General features: G+C 40.5%; 1 protein-coding gene across 1 annotated transcript in view; it reads right to left on the bottom strand.

Annotated features, from left to right (window-relative positions):
- Nucleotides 1–24,844, bottom strand: part of Cog5 (component of oligomeric golgi complex 5) — a 290,729-nt gene that overhangs the window by 66,055 nt on the left and 199,830 nt on the right. The window contains exons 12-14 of the mRNA XM_032907620.1: nt 17,352–17,556; nt 11,010–11,171; nt 7,543–7,642 (exon numbers count right to left, since the gene is read on the bottom strand). Coding sequence (XP_032763511.1) covers nt 7,543–7,642; nt 11,010–11,171; nt 17,352–17,556 — 467 coding nt within the window. The remainder of the gene's footprint in view (nt 1–7,542; nt 7,643–11,009; nt 11,172–17,351; nt 17,557–24,844) is intronic.

Genomic DNA, 24,844 nt, shown 5'->3' with positions numbered 1-24,844 from the left:
CCTTTGGTTCTATGACATGGCTTCATCAGCATTTTTGCATCTGCATTCTTTACTCTTATGTTGGGAGCCCAATGGTTGTGCTTACAAGGCAGCACTAGGGAAACCTGGAATGTTAAACACGTTGGGTTGTCTTTCCAAAGAAAAACTTAGAAGGCTGAGAATGGAGGTGACTAATAGCCTAGGTAACCCTGTGGTATGTGTAGGGTCAGGCTGTCCCTGGCTCCCTCAAGTTCCCACAACCAGTAATGGAGGTGGCTAATAGCCCAGATGACCTCTACATTATTTATATGATAAAGGCCACACCAGATCCTCTCCTGGGCCCTGAAGATCAAACATGGAGTTCTCACGGAAGAAGTGACATGTACTTTGAGAAGAGTTTAAATGTAACTTTGCCGCCTTGTTCACGTCAGATTGCATCACACCAGGAACAGATCGTGCTGTTCTTAAATATGCTTACAATAAACTGCCAATACCACGCAAATGCGCTGTGCTGAACTGGATCTCCTCTTGCTCCAGGGGAAGGTTACTTGGCTGGTTCTGGTGTTTGCAGAGACCGCCCAAACCCCTGAACATTGCACTGTGGATGAGCTGCTTTGCTGAGCCAAACTTACCAAGATAGTTTTTGTCCATGACTCTTTCCCATGAGGCAAGCCTACTGCCAAAATTACCAACATACAGAGCAGTATTATCTATGATCAGGGCTGGTCAGCCACCATATGAAGAAGCCCAGCCAAGCCAAGTAGCTGGTTCACAGCTCTTCTGATCCTCACAGACTGGGGAATGAGTGCCGTCGAGCTTGTCTATTACAGCACTGTCCTATGGCAACTCATGATACACAACTAACAGAAACTTGGCAGACTTCTACAGAAATTTTAATTTTAGTTTTTAAGAAAGGTCATACTTTTTTGCCCAAATTGGTTTCAAACTTGTGAGATGAAAGGGCATTCTTGCTTTGGCCTCCTGAGCTGCTGGAACTGTGGGCACAATAGTGCCAGGAAAATTTTGGATTACTTCCTCCTGAAACTATTTAATGATAAGAATAAGCATTTTTATCATCATTCTGTCACCAGGATACCCTTCTGACTTTTAGACAAGCCATCATCAGTCCATTAACTATGATCTGTCATAGCTTCCAGAAAGTCAAGAACTTACAAATCTGGAAAGTCAGTCAGAAAGCTATGATCTTAAAATAATTCAAACAAGGGCAGGAAAGCCAGAGGCTGTCTGATAGCCAGGAGGACCATTAGCCTAGTGACCAGTATGTTTGCATTGGGGCAGAGTGCTTTTGGCTCGAGAACCCAAGGATACACCACAACTGTTCATGAACACACTAAACTGTTTCCCGTGATTTCAGATTCCCTTTGCTCTTTTATCTAAATGTGAGATCTAAATGCAGAGATCACTGTGATATTATACAGCAAAGAGTGGTATCCATATAGATGATGATAAAATCTCCATTAAATACCCCTTTTAAAAATAAAAATAAATAAACTCTGGTCACTTTATATCATCATATAATAACACACACATAAATTTTCTTCCAAAGTGAATAAATGTCAAATCTCCAAGTCACTTATGAAATTATTCATGAAACAAAGTATATATTTACAAAGCTTTAAAACAAAACTCTGCATTTAGAAATACTGACCTCATACAAAGCTGCTGACCCACACTGAAATGGAAACCTTCTACTAAATGTCATTCTGTTATTGTCTCAACAAGTCTACAACTTAATTATATGTCCATGTACTTTTCACAGTTCAAAACATTTGACATTTACAATAAGAGTCTAGATTTCATGCCTTGAAATTACTAGGCAGTAATTTTAGTGCTGGAAAATCCCAATAATTCACTTTAAAAGCAATACTTGTTAATATATATGCTTATGATTTTCTTAATTATGAATGCTTGCAATCCTACATATGTAAAAACTCTATAAAAGTTTCCCATTTAAACATTTTAAGTTATCTTCAATACACAGAGGATAGAGAAAAAACATTCATTTAAACACTGTAAAGATCAGTAACTTTTTTCCTAGTTCAGAATATACAAATTTCTAGTACATCAATATTAAGGAATATCATCAATATCAAGAAAACATAATAACACACCTAAAGGAATATATTGGAATGTGTTTTATTGTGTTTATATTTGCGTGTTTAGTAGTGCTAAGAAGCAAGTCAGGGCCTTATGTAAACTAGACAGATATTCCACTACTGAGGTATATTCTTGTTGTTTTTGTCTGTTTATTTTTGGATACATGATCTCTCTATATAGCTCTGGCTATCTAGAACTCTATGTAAACCAGGCTGGCCTCAAACTCACAGAGATCCACCTGCCTCTGCCTCCCAAGTGCTTCGATGAGAGGAGTGTGCTACAAAGCCAGGCTTTGAGCTATATACTTAATCTGTGTGTACACATGTATTTTGAACACAAATTTCTACTAAGTGAACTAATCATATTCACAACTACTGCCAGTGTAAGAGAATAAAAAATGTAAATGCAGACACCCAAAAAAGTGCTGGTCTCTTTAAACCTGAGTACCCAGGAAGCTGATCTTTCTTGAAGAACTCTGGAAAGCACATAACAAACAACATGAGGGCCTAGGGACATGGCTAGCTCACAAAGTTCTTGCTGAACCAGCATGAGGGGCTGAGTTCAGACGCCAAACATCAATGTACAGAGTCAAGCACAGAACCACATGCTTATACTCCTAGCACTGCCAAAGTGGGAACAGGCCAATTCTTGGGGTTGGCTGGGCAGCTAATCTTGCTAAATCAGGGAACTGCAGGTTCACTGAGAGAACCTAGCTCAAAAACAGTAAGATCGGAGTGAGTAAAGAAAGACAGAAACCTGATATCAACCTTTGTCCTCAACCTGCATTGACAGCAACTGTGTACTCACACCTGTACACACACAGATACATGAACAACGATATATGTCTATGTGCATACTTACATATACACAATAAACATAAAAACAAAGGGTGCTAAGTCACACTACTTAAAACTCTCGTCTGAAAACCCAATATAATAGGGCCAGGGAGATGGCTCAGTGCTGTGTAAGTTTGAAGACCAGAATTCTGATACTCAGAACCCATATAAAATCCAGGGGTATGTAGTGGCTTACCTATACTCAGGAGGCTGAGACAAGGGATCTTTGGGACAAGGTATCTAAATAGACTAGCAAAAATGGCAAGCTCTAGGTACTACGAGAGAGACTTTGCCTAGCGATATAAGGAGGAGTGTGATCAAAGAAGACACCCAATGTCAATCTTCAGCCTCCAAGTGCACGCCTGCACACACACATGTGGGCATCTGGACTGACATATGTGGACACATACGCAAAGGTATTTACCACACACAGTTGAAAACCCACATATAAAAGTAAAATTGTAACATTACCGTCCAGCTATATTTTGAAGCAGAGAGATCAAACAACTATAACACAGATAAGTGAACCATGTGAGTGCTTTATACAGATCCCTACCACACCGTAAAGTGAGTAAGTAAATCACATACAGGATGATGGCACAGTCTGTTTTGACAGAACATGTATGTCAGAAGTGAATGCTGTTAAAGCTCGGTCTAGACACTGGTGGTGACGCCCACCTGCTGACTTTCGTGATGGTAGTGGCAATACCACTAACTTTTCTCAGGCTGGATTTCTAAACTGCAGTGTTCCACATGAATATTTCTATTTCAAACTAGGATTGCTGTAAAATACATGCAAATGGCTTAGCACAGGCCAAATCTTTGCCACAAACAGATAATAATAGTGGTTATTTTGTGACCTGATCTCATCCTGAAGAGGATTCTTGGGATGGAAAGATGGCTCACTGCGTAAAAGCAGGCGCTTACTACAGAAGACTGACAACCCACATTCCAACCCTAGGATACAGGTATAGGTAGAAGGAGAGAACTGACCACCACATACACACATCATGGCACATGTGTGTCTGTAAACATGCATGTCACACACATCACAAGCAATGACAATAATAAATTGTTACAAAACAGATTTTCTGAAAGGCAGATTTGATGACATAACCTGTAAATGCCACATGGTGTGGTAGTTTGAATAAGAAAAGTGTCCATAGCCTCATACATTTGAACACTAAATCATCAGGGAGTAACACTATTTGAAAGGATTAAAAGGATTAGGAGGTGTGGCCTTATTAGAGGAAGTGTGTCACCGGGGTAAGTTTTAAGGTTTCAAAAGTCCATGCCGAGCCCAGAGTCTCAGTCTCTGCTTTTGGATCAAAGCATCGTCGTTAGCTACTGCGCTGCCATACTCCTGCCAGGAGGATTGGATTGAGCCTCTGAAACTGTAAACAAGCCCCAGGTAAATGCGCTCTCTCTTTCTCTCTCTCTCTCTCTCTCTCTCTCTCTCTCTCTCTCTCTCTCTCTCTCTCAGTTGCTTTGGTCAAGGTGTCTCCTCGCAGCACATGTGATGAAGACAGACAGTAAGTTCATTAAGGGATATGGATCAAACCACATTGCATAGCAAGTTAAGACAAGTGACTGTATTTTAAAAATAAAAAAAAAAAAGAAAAAAGATAAAAACTAAAATGTGGATTCTCTGCTAAGAAAGGATTTAAAGATTCATTTTTATGGAGACTTAGGTTTATGTTATACATACCTTTGATAATAAATAACAGCAAAATCTTAGGGGTAAACAAACATGTATTAATAAGTTATGATTACAAAAATGTAAAGGTATTTTGTCTTTGTATCAGTGTATGGTGTGTATGTGCTACAGTATGTGGGCTTACATGGGTGGGTGCATGTGTGCAAGAATGTGAATGCATGTATGCATACATGGAGGCTGAGGCAGCAAGTTTCTTCCTCAATCACTCTCCAACACACGTGCGCACACACACACCCCTCCCACACATACATGGTGGCATCTCTCACTTGAATGCCTGAATCCAGAGTTCACCAACTCGACTAGTGTAGCTCGCCAACCTGCTCTAAGGATACCCTGTCTCTCTCTCCTGCAGGCACCATGTGGGTGCTGGAGATGGAACTCCAGCCCTCTGCCTGCAGGGTGAACACTTTACCTACTAAGCCATGCCCATGGTCCTGGAATGTGTGTCACAAGTATTTGTTACATATTGCTACACCATAGAACACTAAAAGTCAGCTTGCAAGTCTTTTTTATTAGCCTTTTTCCTGATATAAATTAAGGCAGTGATTCCATAGATTAATGTGTGCTGGTAGACAAGAAATGCCCAGCACTTAGAGAAGTACAGGTAGGCTGTCTGAATGCATGCTCATTAAATTTGAATTTCTAGTTTGCTTTTATTTCACTGTTTCAACAATGAATTAACTGCTGTCACTTTTCAACCTTGCGAATTAGAACTTTATATTTTAAACTATAAAAAGAATCCCTTTTTAAGGAGTTACTTTCATCTCAAATCTATTAAAATTTCCATTTATACCCAGAGTGGTTTATTCTACTTTAAAATGTTTCCAATCTTTCCTCAACCAAAAACTTTGTATTTCCTCTGAATGCTCTCAGTGAAACTGTTCTAAAAAGCCATGAGAGAACTGAAGAGGGATGCACGTGGACGCACAGGAGAGATGATGCTCGCCACCACACCCAAGGACCAAGAACTGACCTGTGACTGTAACATGTACATGTGGCCTGCATGCATGCATATGTACTTATGGGCTTGCACACATACACACACAAAAAATCAAGAACTATAATTTTAAAACAAAGAAGGAAATATGCCAAAATATAAAATAGGATGGCACAAACTGTTATTTACTGGTAAGAAACAGTGAATAATTAAAAAATGTTACTTTGATTTTTAGTAAAATGTTTTTTCAATTGGATATTTTATTTATTTACATTTCAAATATTACCCCTTTCCCACTTTCCCCTCTGGAAACCCCTATCCTATCCCCTTTCCCCATGCTTCTGTGATGGTGCTCCCCTACCCACCCACCCAAACTCTCCCTCCTCACTGCCTTGGCATTCCCCTACACTGGAGCATCCAGCCTTCACAGGATCAAAGGCCTCTCCTCCCATTGATGCCAGATAATGCCCTCCTTGGCTACATATGCAGCTGGAGCCATGGGTTCCTCCATGTGTACTGTTGGGATGGTGGTTTAGTTCCTGGAAGCTCTAGGGGATCTGGTTGGTTGACATTGTTGTTCTTCCTATGGAGTTGCAAACCCCTTCAGCTCCCTCAGTCCTTTCTCTAACTCCTTCATTGGGAACCCCATGCTCAGTTCAGTGGTTGGCTGCAAGCATCCATCTCTGTATTTGTCAGGCTCTGGCAAAGCCTCTCAGGAGTCAGGTATATCAGGCTCCTGTTAGCAGGCACTTCTTGGCATCTGCAATAGTGACTGGGTTTGGTGGCTGTATGTATATGGGCTGGATTCCCAGGTGGAGCAGTCTCTGGATGGTCTTTCTTTCAGTCTTTGCTCCACAAATGTTTTAAAATAAACGATTTTTTTGTTTTGTTTTGTTTTTCAAGATAGGGTTTCTCTACGTAACCTTGGCTGTCCTGGAACTTGCTCTATAGACCAGGCTGGCCTAGAACTCACAAGAGATCTAGCTGCCTGCCAGTGTCTCCTGAGAGCCAGGATCAAGGGTATGTAACACCATCGCTTGGCTCTTGTTTGTAATTTTATTTAATGATTAGGCTTGTTATCCACTAAAATGAAGGTTAAAAAGTACAATTATTTCAGGTTAAAAAAAGAATTCTTTCCATTAAATATGGAAATGATGATTTTCTACTTATCTTCAATATTTGTTCTGGAGGACCTAGAGATTGTAGGCCATAGACTATCACCAACAGCATGAATTCAATCACCTTAGTTAACACAGTTTCCATTTTCAAAGCCTTTTGTCATTGTTATATTAATTATTACATTAATCAAAGTTATATATTCTCTGACTATTGCCTTTGTGCTACCCCTCAGTCTGCCCTAACAGAAAGTGAAGTCTGTGTTAGGCAGGGCTGGCTCTTATCGTATGTGTCCTCTGCTGGGCCGACTCACAGAGACCTCTTTCCTGGCACTCAAGTAGCTACACTAACTTCTACTGGAAACAATATCAAATTTTACTAATGGGACTATATCATGTTTGTGTGTGTATGTGTTTTTAAAGCTATAAACATTTATAGATAAGGTCTAAAAGATAAATTAGTCATCTGATTGCCTACAAACAGCTCCTATGTCCCTGTACAGCTTTTTTAATAAACAAAGCTTGAGGAAAAAAGATGCCTCTAAATTATTTGTCAAGATTACAAGAACAAATGAATGGAAAATTGCACCATATTAGCAAACATAATTTGGAAATTGAAAGTAGGAAGCTTCATAATATAATTACCACTGTGGGCCAGTCTCTGTAAATTACTTAGCATGCTACTGTAAAAATTATTATAAAGCCTACCAGAACAACCCTGATGTAAGTGTGAAGATATTGTTTCATTTGTTATAATGTTAATTATGGCCACTCAAGGAATGTATAACTAACAATTTTTAGGCAATCCTTAAGATTCATAAATCAAGGGACACCACTTACCAGCTGCTCTGATTTCACAGCATATAACTGGATGGTCTTCGCCACATTTTTTGACACAGCTAATGTGAGGTTTGCATCAACAGCAGCTACATTGAGTTCACTGGAGAAAACAAAAGCAGATTTCAATTATTAGCAACATAATTAATCAACAAAGTAATCAGCATCATATAACCTGAAACCCACTAAAGAACAAACTGAACCTTTATATAGATTTTGCTGATTGCTTCCAGGAATTGGCTACAATTTCATTTTTCTCCCTAAATTAAGCATTAGGAAAAGGGCTTTGTTAATGATCAGTTTCACGTTAATAAAAGCGAGCCATGTGTGGGTCCAGTCTATCATTAAGAGACTAAATTGTGTACACTCATGCTAATACTGATAAGTGTAATTAGAAGCACTGCATGTCACAGACATCTGCAAGGAAGTGACAGCTCATGAATGAAAAATGATGACCTTGGCGGAACATAGGCTAAACATATAAATTACATATGACAAGTAGGACACCTGGGTTCCATATAAACTATGCCAGCTCATTCTGCTATGTAAAGAATAAATACATTAAGAGCATGGGACTATAACATTAATGTTTAAAATCTTAGATTCTTAAGTATTTTGCTGTCTTGTCCACTGTCAACTTTAACTGTGAACTGATAGGACTTTTGATCTGAGTGTATGTAGAAGGAAAGAGGACATTTTCCCAGAAACCATGGAAAGAATATCACTGAGAGTTAAAAATCCCACAAAAACCACATGGCATTGACAAGAAATGCATTATCTCAGAAGTCCAAGTGCATAAAATTTTCACATTTACCAGATTAACTTTTTAAAGAAGCTAAAGGAAGCCACTGAGGGACTTGTAGCACACACCTTTAATCCTAATACTTTGGAGGCAGAGGCAAGAAGATGTCTATGAGTTAAAGGTCTGATCTATATAGACAGTTCCAGGAAAGCAGCACTACATACATACTGAGACTGTCTCAAAACAAAAGAAAACAAACAGAAATTGAAAGACTTTGAGACAACACTAGTATACGTGACAAAATGCCCTTTCCTGTTGTCGAGGCCTGTCTCACTAGCATAGCTGTAGCCATTTTGTTCCATGCCTGCCAGCTATTTCATATTGTTGCTGCAATATGCCTGCCAGTCATTGACACATAAAAATGACTTGACTCAGAGCAGGGGCATGCTGACCACATACCCTGTTATGTTTGGTATGTTATAAGGCTTGTTAATTTTTCCTTTTTTTCCATTTTTATTAAATTTCTTATTTATATTTCAAATGTTATTCCCTTTCCTGGTTTCCTGTCCATGGGCCCCCTAGCCCCTTCCCCTCCCCTTCTATAAAGGTGTTCCCCTCCCCATCCACCCCTCCTTACTAACGCCCCCCCAACAATACCCTACACTGGGGGTCCAACCTTGGCAGGACCAAAGGCTTCCCCTTCTACTGGTGCCCCAACAAGACTATTCACTGCTACCTATGCAGTTGGAGCCCTGGGTCAGTCCATGTATAGTCTTTGGGTAGTGGCTTAGTCCCTGGAAGCTCTGGTTGCTTGGCATTGTTGTTCACTTGGGGTCTTGAGCCCCTTCAGTTCTATCAGTCCTTTCTCTAATGCCTCCAACGGGGGTCCCGTTCTCAGTTCAGTGGTTTGCTGCTAGCATTCACCTCTGTATTTGACACGTTCTGGCTGTGTCTCTCAGGAGAGATCTACATCCGGTTCCTGTCAGCCTGCACTTCATTGCTTCATCCATATTATCTAGTTTCGGTGGCTGTATATGTATGGGCCACATGTGGGGCAGGCTCTGAATGGGTGTTCCTTCAGTCTCTGCTCTAAGCTTTGCCTCCCTATCCCCTCCTATGGATATTTTTGTTCCCTTTTTAAAGAAGGAGTGAAGCATTTTGGTTATGCTTCTTGAGTTTCATGTGATCCATGCATTGCATCTTGGGTAATTAAGGCTTGTTAATCTTAAGAAATTCCACAACCATAAGCTTCTCTTAGGACCCATCAAATTAAAAGTCAATATGAACTGTTATGTCTAAAGTAGCTTGAGTCAGAGACTAGATAGTGCTTCCTGTACCTGCATATAAGCTCACTGTGATTTTTGAAGTTTTAGCCTTTATAAGCTGGCCCTGTTTGAGGCCGCAACTCCCAGATTCCAAGTCCGGAGCTACGGTCCTCTCTGATCAATCAGTCTTGGGGTGTGCGGTCAATAAACCAGCCCTGTTTAACTGAGATCACTACCTGAATGGTTTGTGTGGTAATTCCTTAACCCCAACACATGCAGTATTGAGACTGCTCAGTTTAATTCTATTAAACACAGGCATATGCATTCTTAAAATCCCAGATGATATTTGACTATTGTGCTGTTACCTTTGTTAATCAACATCCTTAGCACTTACAGAAATAGGTAACAGGGATCAAGTGGAATTAGCAGTTTCCTACCACAAACACACTAAGCAGGGACTAGTCAGTAAGGTGAGAAGCACACAGTCCAGGTGTATGGTGGAAGGTCAGGGCAGCTGAAGCACTGTACGGTGCATTCACAGCTGCAGGGATGCATATGGGTATTGCATCTGCAAACTGACATCTTCAATTTGTAGACTGGAAAACACTTGAAGCAATCTTATCTCAGGGTTCAAGGTTGCCCAGCCACTGCTTTTGCTCCTCAAAATGTAAATCACAAAGCTATGACAACTTACCAGCTACAACAGAGACCGAGGGCTGACTTGTAATCCTATTAAACTCCTCTGACGCCAACAGCACAAACTGCACTTGTGTGCAGGAACTCAGAAGTGTCTCTGTCAGATGTCTTCCCTTTTGAATTGAAAAACTGTCTCATCCACTTGAAAACCTGAGTACTGCACACAGCAGGCTCCTCAGAGGTACTGGGCCAGTTTCTATCACGATTCCTGGGTTAAACGTCTATGTATGTCTCAGTTCTTACAGTTTGTATGATTATTTTATATTTGTTTTCTCATGTAATACTAAGAAGTTAGAGGAGTAAAAGGCCCAGGGATAGTTCCATCTTGCTAAGATACAAAATGATTGTAACCGATGATTTCTATACTATATGTACTATATTTGTATCTAAATGTTTTTATTAATTGGAATCTTAAGCGTTATGTGAGTAGTTACTATACATCTTAATTGAAACCCTAATCACTAGACTAGTGATTTGAGGTAAATTTAAAATGTATTACTGGGCTGGAAAAATGGCTCTGTGGTTAAGAGCACTGACTGTTCTTCCCGAGATCCTGAGTTCAATTCCCAGCAACCACATGGTGGCTCACAACCATCTGTAATGAGATCCAATGCCCTCTTCTGGTGAGTCTGAAGTCAGTGACAGTGTACCCACATACATGAAATACGTAAATTAATCTTTTAAAAAAGAAAAAAAAATGTACTGCCACTAGCAAACATTGTGGGCAGGCCATTATACAAGCCATTATACAAGAGATGCGTACGTACCTTGCTATAGTTTTAATGATCCCATCAAGCTCATCAGAGGAAGGAGGGTTACGTCCACCAGGAGGAAAAATCAAGTTGATGGGATCGAAGAGTCGCGACAGGGATTTTGAGAGATAAGCAGCCTCATAAGGTTGCAGGGAATCTTTCAACGCCTTTTCTGGACTGTGAGAACAATAAAAATTGAAAAAGGTAAATAATAGCTATAAACTGTACAAGAATTTCTTTTAAAAAGTTATAAGCACTTTTACAAACATGCTTCATAATGGAACACCTATTAAAGACCACATTTTAAGTATAAAGCTCAGCCATTAGTACTACTGAACTGTATGGTGGTCCCCTGAGACTAAAGGAATAGTGCAACAGCCTACTCTTTCTAGCCTGTTTAGAAGATCCAAATACCCAAGATGCAGCCAGCAGAGTCCTCTCGCACTAGCTCAACTCTTACAACTCAGAGATAGCTACCATCCTCCGTAAAGCCTACAAACTGAGCGGTAGTATACAGAGGTAGACCTTCCTCAGATTTCCGTTCTTGGAATACTGCAAGAATGAGGACAAAATAAAGAAATGTTTGTGACAGTCCTGTAACAGCATGAACGTTCTCAAGTGGAGTTCTCTTACTAAACTCTTCTTTGCCATTCTCTGACCCCAACCGTCTCTGTAGGCTCCCATTTAGCGGCCAATGACTACGTCTACAGTGTTCTTTTCATTACTAGCAAAGGTCCGTCACTACTAAGAACTATTTTACTCCTAGGATTAACTGCCTATCTTGTCACATTCCCTGCTTACAATCCCTTCAGCAACCTTTCTACTTTTCCCTCAGAATAAACTTCCTATTGAGGTTTGGTCTTACTCTCTATTGTAGTGCTAAGTATGGGCTCCCAAGTCCCCCAAGTCCCAGAGTCTTCAAGTAGACCCTGGTGACCCTGCCCCTAAGTTATTTCTGATAGGTTAAAAAAGGGAAGATGCAGGGAATAGGGAGGCAAAGATTAAAACAGAAGCAGAAGGAACACACATTCAGAGCCTGCCCCACATGTGGCCCATACATATACAGCCACCCAATTAGACAAGATGGATGAAGCAAAGAAGTGCAGGCTGACAGGAACCGGATGTAGATCTCTCCTGAGAGACATAGCCAGATTACAGCAAATACATAGGCAAATGCCAGCAGCAAACCACTGAACTGAGAATGGGACCCCTGTTGAAAGAATCAGAGAAAGGACTGGAAGAGCTTGAAGGGGCTCGAGACCCCATATGAACAACAATGCCAAGCAACCAGAGCTTCCAGGGACTAAGTCACTACCCAGAGACTATACGTGGACTGACCCTGGGCTCCAACCTCATAGCCTAGTAAGAGCACCCGTGGAAGGGGAAGCTCTTGGTCCTGATAAGACTGAACCCCCAGTGAACGTGATTGTTGGGGGGAGGGCAGTAATGGGGGGAGGATGGGGAGAGGAACACCCATATAGAAGGGGAGGGGAAGGGGTTAGGGGGATGTTGGCCCAGAAACTGGGATCAATCGAATGTAAATAAGAAATATTCAAGTTAATAAAGAAAAAAAGAAAAAAAAGGGGGGGGGAAGCTGCCTATAACAAACAGATGGGCAGAAAAGACATAGGTGGGGTTTAGGTTTCCAGGGCTTGGGGTTGGAAGAGAACCATGAGAAGAAAGTGGAGAAGGAAGAGAAGCCGCCACAGGTTAGGTGAGGCATAAAGTAAGTGGCCCGAGGGCTGGCCAACTGGAGTTAAGAGCAGCCCAGATGAAACATAGTCAATAATAACTCAGGATTATGATAGGAAAGGAGAGTCCAGTAGCATAGAGGGTAGCAGCCCTTGTGCAGTTTAAAGCTTATTGTGAATATGAAGGTTGTGTGTGTCTTTTACCTGGGAACCAAATGGTCTTAGGAAGGGGTAGAAACTCTGGGTGGGGTTTAAATAATTTCTAGAGCAACTTCTCTTCATCTTCCATGAAAATCTTGACAACATCTGGCCTGCTCTCTGTGGAAAGGCAACAGTCTCTCTTCTCAACCGTCATGTCAACCTACAAGCCTAGAGGTCAGACTGCTCTTGGCTTCTGAAGCACAATTCTAGTCATCGCTTGATGGTTTGTCACTCAGTAAGTATTTCTCCCAACACAGAGTTACTGGGAATAGGCACCAGGCACTCTGGTAAGTGATGAGGAGTGTTTTACAGTCTAGTAAAAAGGGAGTCAGTGAAGTTCAAGTATAAAGATGACTTACTGTATGTGCCACCCTTACCTATCCTCTTCTCACAAGTATCACTAAGTTTTTGTAGTCTGCCAAGCATTTCCTGAACATGGAAATTCTGCAATGCATTGGGTTAAAACAAACAAAACAGAACAGTACACTAGCCTAGTAAAGTTCACAAGCTAAAAGGAGATATAAAAAGTTAAACATCAGGTTAAACAAGTAGCATGCAGTGGCTAAAAATGCTGGACCTCTTCCTAGAGGACCTGGGTTTGGCTCCCACAATCCACATGGCCACTCACAATCTTCTGCAGCTCCAGTTTCAGGGGATCCCAGACCCTCTTCTGGCCACAATAGGCGCTGGGCAGGCAAATAGCACCCAGACACACATGGAGCAGAATACACATATAGTTTTTTAAAAGGTAAGTCACAATCTTAGTATATAGCAATAGTAAGTGCTAGAAAAGTAAATTAATGACACAGTAAAGCACTGTCACTAATGTTTAGTACCAAGAGGCATGACCCAACCCATACAGTTGTACCACTTCAGCTGTTCAGTTTTAATGACCAATGCAGCAGACCACAATTGGGCACATTCTATTTTTCTTATTTGCAATTTGATTTGTCTTCCATGATTTTCCTATTATTCTGATACAGGAAGTAGATTTACTTTATTTACTTTAAAGAAACAAAAGTTTGCTGGGCAATGGTGGTACACACCTTTGAGCCCAGCACTCTGGAGACAGAGGCAGGCAGATCTCTGAGTTTGAGGCCAGCTTGGACTACAAAGTTCCAGAACAAAGAAACCCTGTCTCTAAAAACAAAACAAAACAAGCAACAACAAAGATCACTGCGCTGCACAGACGGTGCAGTGGCTAAGAGCACTGTCTGGTTTTGCAGAGGGCCTGAGCTCACTTCCCAGCACCCACATGGTAGCTCACAACCATCTGTAACGCCAGGGAGTCCACGTTTTCTTCTACTTTCAATGGCCATATGGTATACTTAAATATGTGCAGGCATTCCTACCCATGAAATAAATAAACATTTAAAGAAAAACAGAAAAAGAGCCAGGTGTGTTGATACATTCCTTTAATACCAGCACTCAGGAAGCAGAGGCAGGGGGATCTGGGTGGTTCAAGGCCAGCCTAGTCTACAAAGGAAGTTCCAGGATAGCCAAGGCTTTTATATAGAGAAACCCTGTCTTGGAAAAACCAACCAAACAAAATCTAAATAAGTAACTATAAACAAAGAAACAAACAAACAAACAAATAAACAAACAGAAAAAGAAACTGGCCTGGTAGCACACGTTTTTAATCCTGGCACTCAAGAAGCAGAGAATCTGAGCTCGACGCCAGCCTGATCTACAGAGAGTTCCAGGACAGGCAGAGTTACCGTTTCTAAACCACCCCTCAAAAACCTCGTCTCCTTTGACTATCGTCCACTACAACTAACATACGCACATCCTCCATCCGCAGCTCTGTGTGACCACTAAGCTACATTATATTCTCTTAGATATCATTACTCTAGATTTCTGGTAAATGCTGTGTATGCCTTACCATTGGTTTCTTTCATTCGGCATGATGTAATGTTTACAAAGTTCACCCAAGTTCTCAATTTTTCCTTGGTGCCATCATTAGTGCTTCACTTCCGTTTATGGGCAAACAATATCCATTTCTAGATAAACTTTTACATATTCATTGATATTGCAACAACCATTTAGTTTACTTCTATTTCAGCTTTAATAAATAATACTGACACAAGCATTTGTGTACAAATTTCTGTGTGAACATGGTTTTCTTTCTCCTGTAGACCTAGGAGTGAAAATGCTGGGTCATATGGAAATGATGTTTAATAAGTTCCAGAAAATGTCAAACTACCTTTCAAAGCTCTGTGTCATCTCAGATTTCCACTAGTAGCATATACTATGTTTTCATTATTAAATTAGAAACATTCTTTATATAGTCTAGATACAAGTTGCTGTTAGACATACTTATAAATATTTTCACTGGCAATGCATTCGAGGTTTAACTTTTATGGCAGTGATATATGTATATGTGCATATACACATATATACATACATACATACATACATACACACACACTCACATATACATTCTTTTACTGGTTGGACTTTCAATATTATATTTAAGAACTGTTTACCATATCTTAAATTATAAAGATAAAGATATGCCTTTATATTTTCCTGTAATAATGTGTTTATACTATACACTTAAAAATTTTAAAGATTTATCTTGTATGTATATACATGCATGTATGTACACATGTATCATATATGTGCATATACATACATATATGTGTATATATGTATATATGTATGCACCATATGTATGGCTGGTTCCCATGGACATCGGAAGAAGTAATCAGATCCCTTGGAATTAGAGTAATGAATGGTTATGAGCTTCCATGTGGGTGCTGCAAATTGAACCTGGGTCCATGTGAGCAACGAATGCTCACAACTGCTAGGCCTTCTGTTTAACCCTATATTGTACATTTAGATCTATGATCCACTTTTAGTTCACTTTTGTATATAGTGTCACAAAAAAGGTTCAATTTCATCTTTTTGCATATGACTATTGTTGGAGTGGCATTTGTGAGTGACTACTCCTTCTGTATTAAATGTTTATTATGTTCCTTTTTAAAGTCGGAGTAACACAGACAATGCAGCTCTTTCTACACTTTGGATTCTAGTTTGTCCTCGTGTCAGTACCAAACATTATTATTAGAATGTCCCCCACAGACTCGTACATGGGAGCTTAGCTGCTAGCAATGGGTTTTGGGAAGCTGCCTAAACGTTTTTGGGCTCTGACTTAACAAATGAATGAGATCCTGGATGTTTCATCACATGAATTAGGTATTACTGGGGAAAGAGTAGAAAGTTGGCAGTGGTGCCAAGGAGAAGAAGTAGGTCACTGGGACCAAGCCCCTGGGAGCTCTGTGTTGTCATCTGCTCTTTGGCCACTATGAGGTAGACTTTTTCCCTCCACTGTGCCTTCCTCCATGATGTTTTTACCTTGCCCAAACAAAACAAAACAAAACACTGGAAAGAAACCTGCAACGCCAGAAGCCCAAACCAAGTTTTCCTGCTTTAGTTGCTTCTCTCAGGTCCCACGATGGCAAAAGCACTAACTATACAGATGTCTTGACCAGCAAAACGCAAAAAGACAAAGTCAGAATTCTATCTTCAGGATATAAAGTGTTCTTCCCACTGGTTCTGTGCCATTTCTAGGTCTTTCCTAGTGCATGCACATGGACTGAAAATAAAGGTAAGTGAGAGAAACACTGACACTGAGTATGGTGCTTTACAGCAACACCTTAAAAGTTAATGGATCATTTTATTTCTGCAGCTTTGGCTCCTCTTGCTAATCTGTCTTTTATGATAAAACAGCTACTGAGAAGACAATTTGGTCTCAACCTACCATTCCAGCCTAACCTGGCTACGTACTTCACCAGTCAGTTCTAGCAGACATAACCAGCTCTATTAGAAAAAACCTGAAAGAAAAAAAGTAGCTATCACTACCCTGAACCTACCCGGTGTGTTTTCTTACCAAGCAAGGGAGAAGAAGCCACCAAACTTTGTCAGTGTTGTGACAATAAACAGTATGTTAGAATTTCAGGAAAGCTCATCTGGCATTCATGCAGAAATGTGAAATCAGATTTTGTGGAAAGCTGGCAGGGCAGAATTCATAAACATGGTATATTGGTTTCCAATGAAGCTCTTACAGATGGTTACAAAATATGTGCTTTGTGGTGACCCAAGGCATTATCTGACAGCTTCGACTACTTAGTCTTTTCTAAAACATCAAGTAAGAAAGAATCCAGCATAAGATTCATCTCCTTGGTAGTTTAAACACCTAGATCAACTGAAAGACAAAGACTGCAGGTGCTCACCACCCAGCTTCCAGTCTCGCAGCACAGTACTAAACTTCACCCGGTCTGGTAGAAGGCACAATGCTCGGCCACAGGCCAATTTAGTCTTTACAGGACAAGCTTTGCAAACATACCAATCATTTCAAAGTCTTAGAAGCTACCCTATTCCCAACTTCTAATTTATAAGGAAAGTAGAAAACAGAATTCCTAAAATGTCAGTAACCCACTCATTCAAATTAAATAACGCATACTCATAATCCGGCCTCTTCAGTATGAACATGTCTTGTGCATCGTCTTCCATGTGAGGGAGGTCAGCATAGAGGTCGGCTGCTCCACTTGTACTGAAAGCTCCTTGGCTATTCTGGCTATACTGCTGAAGACGCTTCCATAAGTCATTATAGAGACGTAATAGTTTAGGGTATTCACCTTCAAATGCTTGCTTCAAAAACATAGAAGCTGCCAAGGAAAATACGTATTAGGTAAGTCAGAGGCACTGAGAAATAGTAAGTCAGGATTTGCTTTTAACATGAATATGTAATAAACAGACCAATACTAAAGGACAAACTAAAGAAATGTTCCAAAGACACCTTCGAAAATAATGACAGTAATTCATTGCATTTGGTCAAAACCCATATAATCTGATGTGTTATTTATATTAAAAATAGATAAAATTCACAATTTTAGTTGAATATGTTCTTTATTGATAATTGATAAAAATAGGTACACAGGAAAACTGGATATGCTACATTCATTTCTTTAGTAAGCAGTGTCTATCTAGTTTTGTTCCACTGTTTTAATAGCAAAAGCAAAGACAGTAAAGAGAAACAAATGAACAGAATACCATTTCTCAGGTTACAAATAAAACTTTTCCAAATGAAATCCAGCAACATTTAAAAAGAATATGGCATGACTGAGGAGAATTATTCCAGGAATTAATCACTAGTTTAACAGCTAAAATCAGCCAGTGTGATTCATCATACTAGTAAACTTCTAAGAAATCACATTATCTTTCAACAGAAGAAAAATATTTGGGGGAAAAATAAACCCTAACATTTACTCCTAGTAACAATTCTAAGGGAAAGCAGCTCTGACATGGATGGCCACGGCGGGAGTGAGAAGCCTGCCGTAGAGCCAGCAATGTGGAAATGACAGTGACCTAAGGAGACCTAGCTACCTAGAGACATAATATCCAATTTAGTAGGCTATTGTTACAGGGGAATCATGCCCAGGTTAATCTGTACATGAAATGCAATCTCATACAGAAGTTAATGCAGACCTTTTGTAGAAATGAAGAAAATGACTACAAATTCCTATGGAAAAGACTTAGAATAGCAAAATTAACTTTTGAGAAAAGAGGATACAACTCTGTAGGATTGCAAGAATTTAAAAACTATGATAATCAAAATGCAAAAATATATTGGTGAGGGTCTATATCAAGAAATGTAACAATTTAATAACACCTCTTGCAATATAATAGCCTCATGCCTTATATAAAAACTAATTCACGAAGAATTGAACTTTCTAGACAAGTATGTGAGGAAACTTGACTTCCCATGGGTAAGACATAATATCAAACTCATGTCACCATCACTGAAAGGAATCATGGAGAATCTGCATCAAAAGTGTCTTTTCCTCAGTAGGCACCACCAAGAGAACAAGGTAAGACCAGGGTGGAAAAACGTACCCCTACATATTTGACAAAGCATTTATAGCCAAAGTATATAGTCAGATTTTTAAAATAAAACTATACAGTCAAAACTGAATTAATTGTTCAAATGTCTTAAACTAAAAAGAATCAAAATGAAAGTCTATATAAAAATTTGGAGATATAGAAATGGAACTCTGAAATACATTGTTGCAAAGAAAAAGGGTGTGTGTGTCTCTCTGTGTGTGTGTGTGTGTGTGTGTGAGAGAGAGAGAGAGAGAGAGAGAGAGAGAATGATCTACTATTGTATTCCCAGCTAGATATCCAAAACAAATAACAATATATGCCTACATAAGGACTTGTGCATGACCATTAAAACCACTTTTATTTCAGGAGGCCAAAATTGAAAACAACCAAATAATATCAAAAGATAAACACATGAACAAGATGAGAGAAAAAAAACCTCACACAACACAGACAAAATAATATGGATAATGTGTAGCAATAAAAGCACAGTAAAGAAAAAAATAAAGAAAAAAAAAGCACAGTAAAGTATGGTAACCCTCAATAAAAGAATGTACCAGAAAAAAGACAGACAAATAAAAACACATAATCTCCTCTGTGCCACTTGATTTGTCTAGAATTCTAAGACATAGAAACATACAGATATGAAAAGCAGATCAGTGTTTACTGGCTGAGGGGTGAGATGAGGTGGGAAGGAATCAGAAAGCATAGCAACTGGGGAAGGCGGGAATGTCCACTGAGGTCTCCCTATTGTTTGGGTTTTGAAGATGACAGTCTCATTCTGTAGTTCATACTGGCCTGGAACTCACTGACTATGCAGTCTAGGCTGGCACTAAACTTGCAGTAATCCCCCTGCTTTGGCCTCCAGAGTACTAACATTACAGGTTTGGCTTAATTTTTATTGATGTGATGGTCTGAGGAGGCTCTATATGAGTCGAAAGTTATCAACTTGTATGCTTTAAGTGTTTACAGATTTTTTTATACTAGTTTTGTCCTAGTAAAGCTGCTTCCAATAGAAACAGCTGAGAAAGAACTTCTTTGGCTTCCCTGCTCTGCTGATGAAGAAACAATCCATCACTGGCCCCTGCATTCCCCTAACACATTTTCTTCCAGGGTGTATCAATAAAGCAAGGGCTATCTGACTGTATACTAGTAAAAAGAAACCCTGAGCGAGGCTTTGCCCTTCTGCTGAGAGAAGGCAGGTTATACACAGTTCACTATTGGGACAGTATGTAAACCAAGTCAAAGGTTCTTGGCATGCAATGTAGCCTCCAGCTGAACAAGCACCATGCATGTAGCCTATGTCCCTGTCTCCCCATAGACTATGGAGGTGTGAGCAGCCAACAAGCTCATGCTGCCTCACGGCAAACAATATTATTAGGACCAGTTCTCCTGTGCTCATCCTCAAAGCTGGCTCGCCCACACTCCCACCACCAGGCTGAGCTCTGCTGTGCTGCCCAGGTGAGGTGCATGACTGAAGCTGATAAGGGACAGGAATAGCTCTCCTGATTTCATGGCTCTGTAAGCAGCCTTCCTGACTGCTGGAGGTGGCAAGGGGTAGGGGTGGGGGCAGGGTTAGCTCTCCCACACTCAGGCCCTTGGGGGTGACTCAGCCACACCCTGCCATCAGGGCCAGCTCCACTGTGCTGCCTGGGCAAGACACAGGCCCTAGTGCTGCTTCAGGTGAAAGGAGGGGCCAGTTCTTCAGAGCACGGCAGCCAGTGCCTGCCCCAACTACAACCATGCCCATGTTTCCTAGTGGTGATATGAGCCACAGACACTGACCAACCCCTGCCACTGAACCCAGACATGGCCCTCAGCAGCAGCTCAGGCTGGGACCCCATCACGGCCCAGGTGGAAGGGCTGGCCAATCACAGCAGGCTCCTCCTCTCCACCTCTAGGCTCCACTTCTCTCTCTCTCCTTTGTCCTCCACTTCTCTCTCTCTCCTTTGTCCTCCACATACTCGCACGCTGGTGGCTCCTGCTGGAGGCTGGCGGGCCCCAGGGTGACATCCTCCAGCAAGTGGGTATCTACAGCCTGCCTATGCCGGGCCCCAGGGAGCAGGCCTGTGGTAGGGTGGCCTGCAGGTCTGTCTGTCTTCCTCCTCTGGAGCACACTCCTGCCTGGATTTGGTTTGATTTGATTTTTATGTGTCCTCAGCACAAAACAAGCTTCGGCCATCAGGCCAGGCATCAGGCTAGGACGAACAAAGACTAGCCATCTGCTCTGCCATCCCTGACTGACATAACCACATGCTGTCCCTTTGCCCATTGCCAAGGGGGTACAAAATGATTAAAGATAACAAGTCTAAGTTTTAGAGGGGCTCAATGTTTACAGAAATGTCCTTTATTTTTAGATGTTTTTAGTGGCTAGAGGAATGAATAAAGAAAAATGAATCAATTTATTTGGACTTCATTCTATCTTATCTCTTTTCTTCTGCCCAGGGGCTAAAGAGATGGCTTCGCAGTTAAGGACTTGCTGTTGTTCTTATCCTGCCATTCCCGAGTCTCTTTCCACTTCCTGGCTTCTGAGGTTACTTCAGGTTATATTCCCAAATCTACAGATTCAAAGCCAGGACTCACAAAATAAAGTCTGGGATGCTTGTCTTTCTTGGCCTCAGTTACTTCACTCCTTCCTAAGATGGAGCTTTCACAGCATCAAAGGGTGGTTTGTAAGTGACATGGGCAAGAAGCAATCGATAGTTTATAGATAGTTTATAGATATATAATCAATAGTAACAGAACCCACTCAGTTCTAAAGCCTAAATCCACAACGACCGGCCTGGCCAGGTGTCTCCAACGGTACAACGGTGGCACGTTTATCTTGGGACTAATCAGGGGACTCAAGGCCCCTTCAGTGGGAAGAAACTCATGAGCCAACTCGCCATGGTTTGAAAGGCCACAAAACTAGAGGAAAACCTACTACCGCCATTCTCCTTAAAGCAACACAGTTTCTAACTGTGTTCCACATACTTAGCCTTCTACCCACAGGGAAGTCAGCCCTCACTCTTCATCAAAGGAGCTTCTTTTAGCAACAGATGGAAACAGTTACAGCGATTCACAACTGGTCAAACAGCAAAAGATAAACCACCATAAGTGCACAGTCGCAGTTGACACAGCTACAATACAACCCCTGCTAAGGCTCACTGTACAACAGTGTCAGAGGGGATCAGAGCAGGACCAGGATGCCTGCTGCTAAATGGTATCTTCCAGGCACAACAAAGAAAGCTCAGTAATAAGTTGTCTAAGCAAGAGCTGCATAATTACAACACCAGATGACATGCGAACACAGATGAAGAAAACCTCAGTGTTCTGCCTAGAGATGAAGACCACAGACAACAGATGGCTGCTGAGAGAGTAAGAATCAGTTTTTTTCAGGAAATGAACTCATCATCCAATCCCTAGTGGTCATCCCTAAACACATGAACATATGAGCAACATTGAATGAACAGTAGGTTGTGAGTGCATGTGTGTAACATATAACACATATGTATTACCACTAAAGAAGAGCTCAAGAATTGAGAGGGGATGGGAGGCACATGGGAGGGACTAAAGAGAGTGGAGGGAGGAAAGGAAATGTAAATACAGCACTTCTCTATGAAGCTCTAAAACATTAAAAATTCAAATTAAAAAATAAAGACTTTTCAAAAAAACACTTGTTTCTTTTGTAGAAGACCTACTGTTGGACCAGGACCCACACGGCAGCTAGTAACTGCCTGTAAGTCTAGGTCCAGGAGATTTGACACCCTTCTCTGGCCTAAACTCACACATGCACACACAAACAGAAAAATAATACATAAATAAATCTTTTATGAAAAAAAGATCCAAATTTTCTAATTATTATTAGAAGCACTCACTGGAGTTCAACCCACAGCCCACACAATAATCTAACTTAGCAACAGTAATAATATCATAACCACGTACTCAAGAGTTCACAGTTCTTCCTATTTTCAACACATTTCAGAAGGCTCAACAGAGTAAAGGATGAATGGCACAGTGGAAAGGAATATACAAGTTTCCCCCTAGATGTTACACCTAATACTCACATTGTTACTTCAGTGTTGCTTGGTTTCTAGGAGTTTTTGCTTAATTTCTATCTTCTAATTAGATAGGTCTCACAAGGGAGTTCCTAGAACCACTGGAGCATCAATTTAGATCTGCCTCAGTATTTGAATTTAGGAGACAAAAACCATTCAACTTCTCCATTGAAAGCCCAGAATAAGAATGTCTAAGGAACAGGAGGGAAGAAAGAAAGCTGGACTGAGACAGACTAAAACTGCATCGCCAATAAGTCAAGCCCATAGCCAGTACAAACTCACTGGCAGCAGAGAGGAAGCAGTAATTATAGAGATAAATCCCAGGAACCGATAAGCCTGGTCAGTCAACAGTGATGTCAGCTTGCACAGACACAGCTAGACTCCACAGAAATACATCAGAATATACAAATAAATCTTATGAATTAATAAGCCTGATAATTCCACAGAAAGCTAACATATACCCCATAAGAGAATAAAAATGATGAATGTGCTTATGAAAAAGCTATAAAAGCAACATCTATAAAATATATTAAAATTAAATCAAACGTGATTGAACAAAAACACCACAAGAATAACAAAGCAAAACAAAACCCAACAGCACTAAAAACGCCAAGGGTTGACAGAAACATGGAAAAATGAAGCTCATATATATAACCAATAGGAGTTGAAATCAACATACCACATTGAGCACTTTTTTGGACAGTGCCTATTGAAGTCATATATCCACACCCTCTATGACCAGCTACAGTAATCCCCTAAGGGTAATGGGTTCTTGGCCTTTTCATCTACCTCCTGTCCTTGGTTGATGCTGCTGCCTAGCTAGTAGAGGCCTGAAGCCACTGTTTCTCTTACTGTCTCCCTGTCTTCCCCCTTACTTTATCAGGACTGTGTAATTACAATGTGTTCATGCACCAGAATCAAGATAATCCCATCTCAAAACCTGAAAGTCAAAATTCTTTCTGCTGTTTATGCTATGGTTCCAGATAGTTTCTGGACATGGGATTCTGAAAGCTATTATTCTGCCTATGAATTCTGTACTTCTGAATTTATTATCAATAAACTGTAGAAAACTGTCATATTAATTAGTATCGTCTGAATTAGCTCAATGAGAAACTACCCAATGTCTTATGGTAAATACTTTACAGTTCACTGACAAGAAAGATGCATTACAAAATTGGAAATGACCTATCAGCACATGTAATATGGAGGACTAAGGACTGTGCTGAGGAAGAGAAGCCAACAGTAGACATGAGAGCACAATATGGATGGACGGTTTTATTCAAATAAAATAATAAAATGAAGTAGAAATATCTTTTGAAAAAGTACGACACCAGAAATTAGAAAGCACTAAACAGGCTCAGCAAAGGCTAGAAAGGAGAGGGACAGCATTGAGGACACAGGCCACTCTTCCTTGATCTTGGTTACACAGCAGCCTTGAGGTTTGAACATTTCTTCTAGATATAAAACTACCATACATTTTTAAGTAAAAAAAATTTAAGGAACATAGGAAGTCAATCAAAATTACAATGAAAAAATAACCATAATTAAATAAAAGTATTCTGTCAAATCTAAGCCCTGACTTGATTTACTTTCTTCCAGGTCACATAAACTGTTCTCAAGTCCTCACAACTAGTCCTCATTTTGAAAAGGCTCCCAATTTCCTCCTCCATGTTTATATAGGATGCTCAGGATGGTGCTTTCATTGTCATTGTTACTGTTATGACTTTGAAATCGGGTGACACTTGCTATTGTGGTTTTGAAATAGACCTGGAACACCCTGTTACCGAAGCTGGTGTCTAATCTTCCTCCTGAATGCCAGAATCTCAGGTTATACCATCACGTCAGGAAAATGAGGATTTATTGGCTCATTAAAACTATGCAGAGAAGCCGAGCACAGTGGCACACACTATAACCCCAGCACTCTGGAAATTTATGCAGGAGATTACTAGGTCAAGATCAGCCAGCATGCATACTGAGTTTCAGGTCAGCTGGGCTCTACAGTGGAAACCTGTCTCAAAGACAAACCAACAAACTAAAG

This window comes from Rattus rattus, chromosome 7 (assembly GCF_011064425.1).
Source record: "Rattus rattus isolate New Zealand chromosome 7, Rrattus_CSIRO_v1, whole genome shotgun sequence".
NCBI lineage: Eukaryota > Metazoa > Chordata > Mammalia > Rodentia > Muridae > Rattus > Rattus rattus.
The sequence above is the reverse complement of the archived record's forward strand: the minus strand, read 5'-3'. Positions and strand labels throughout refer to the sequence as shown.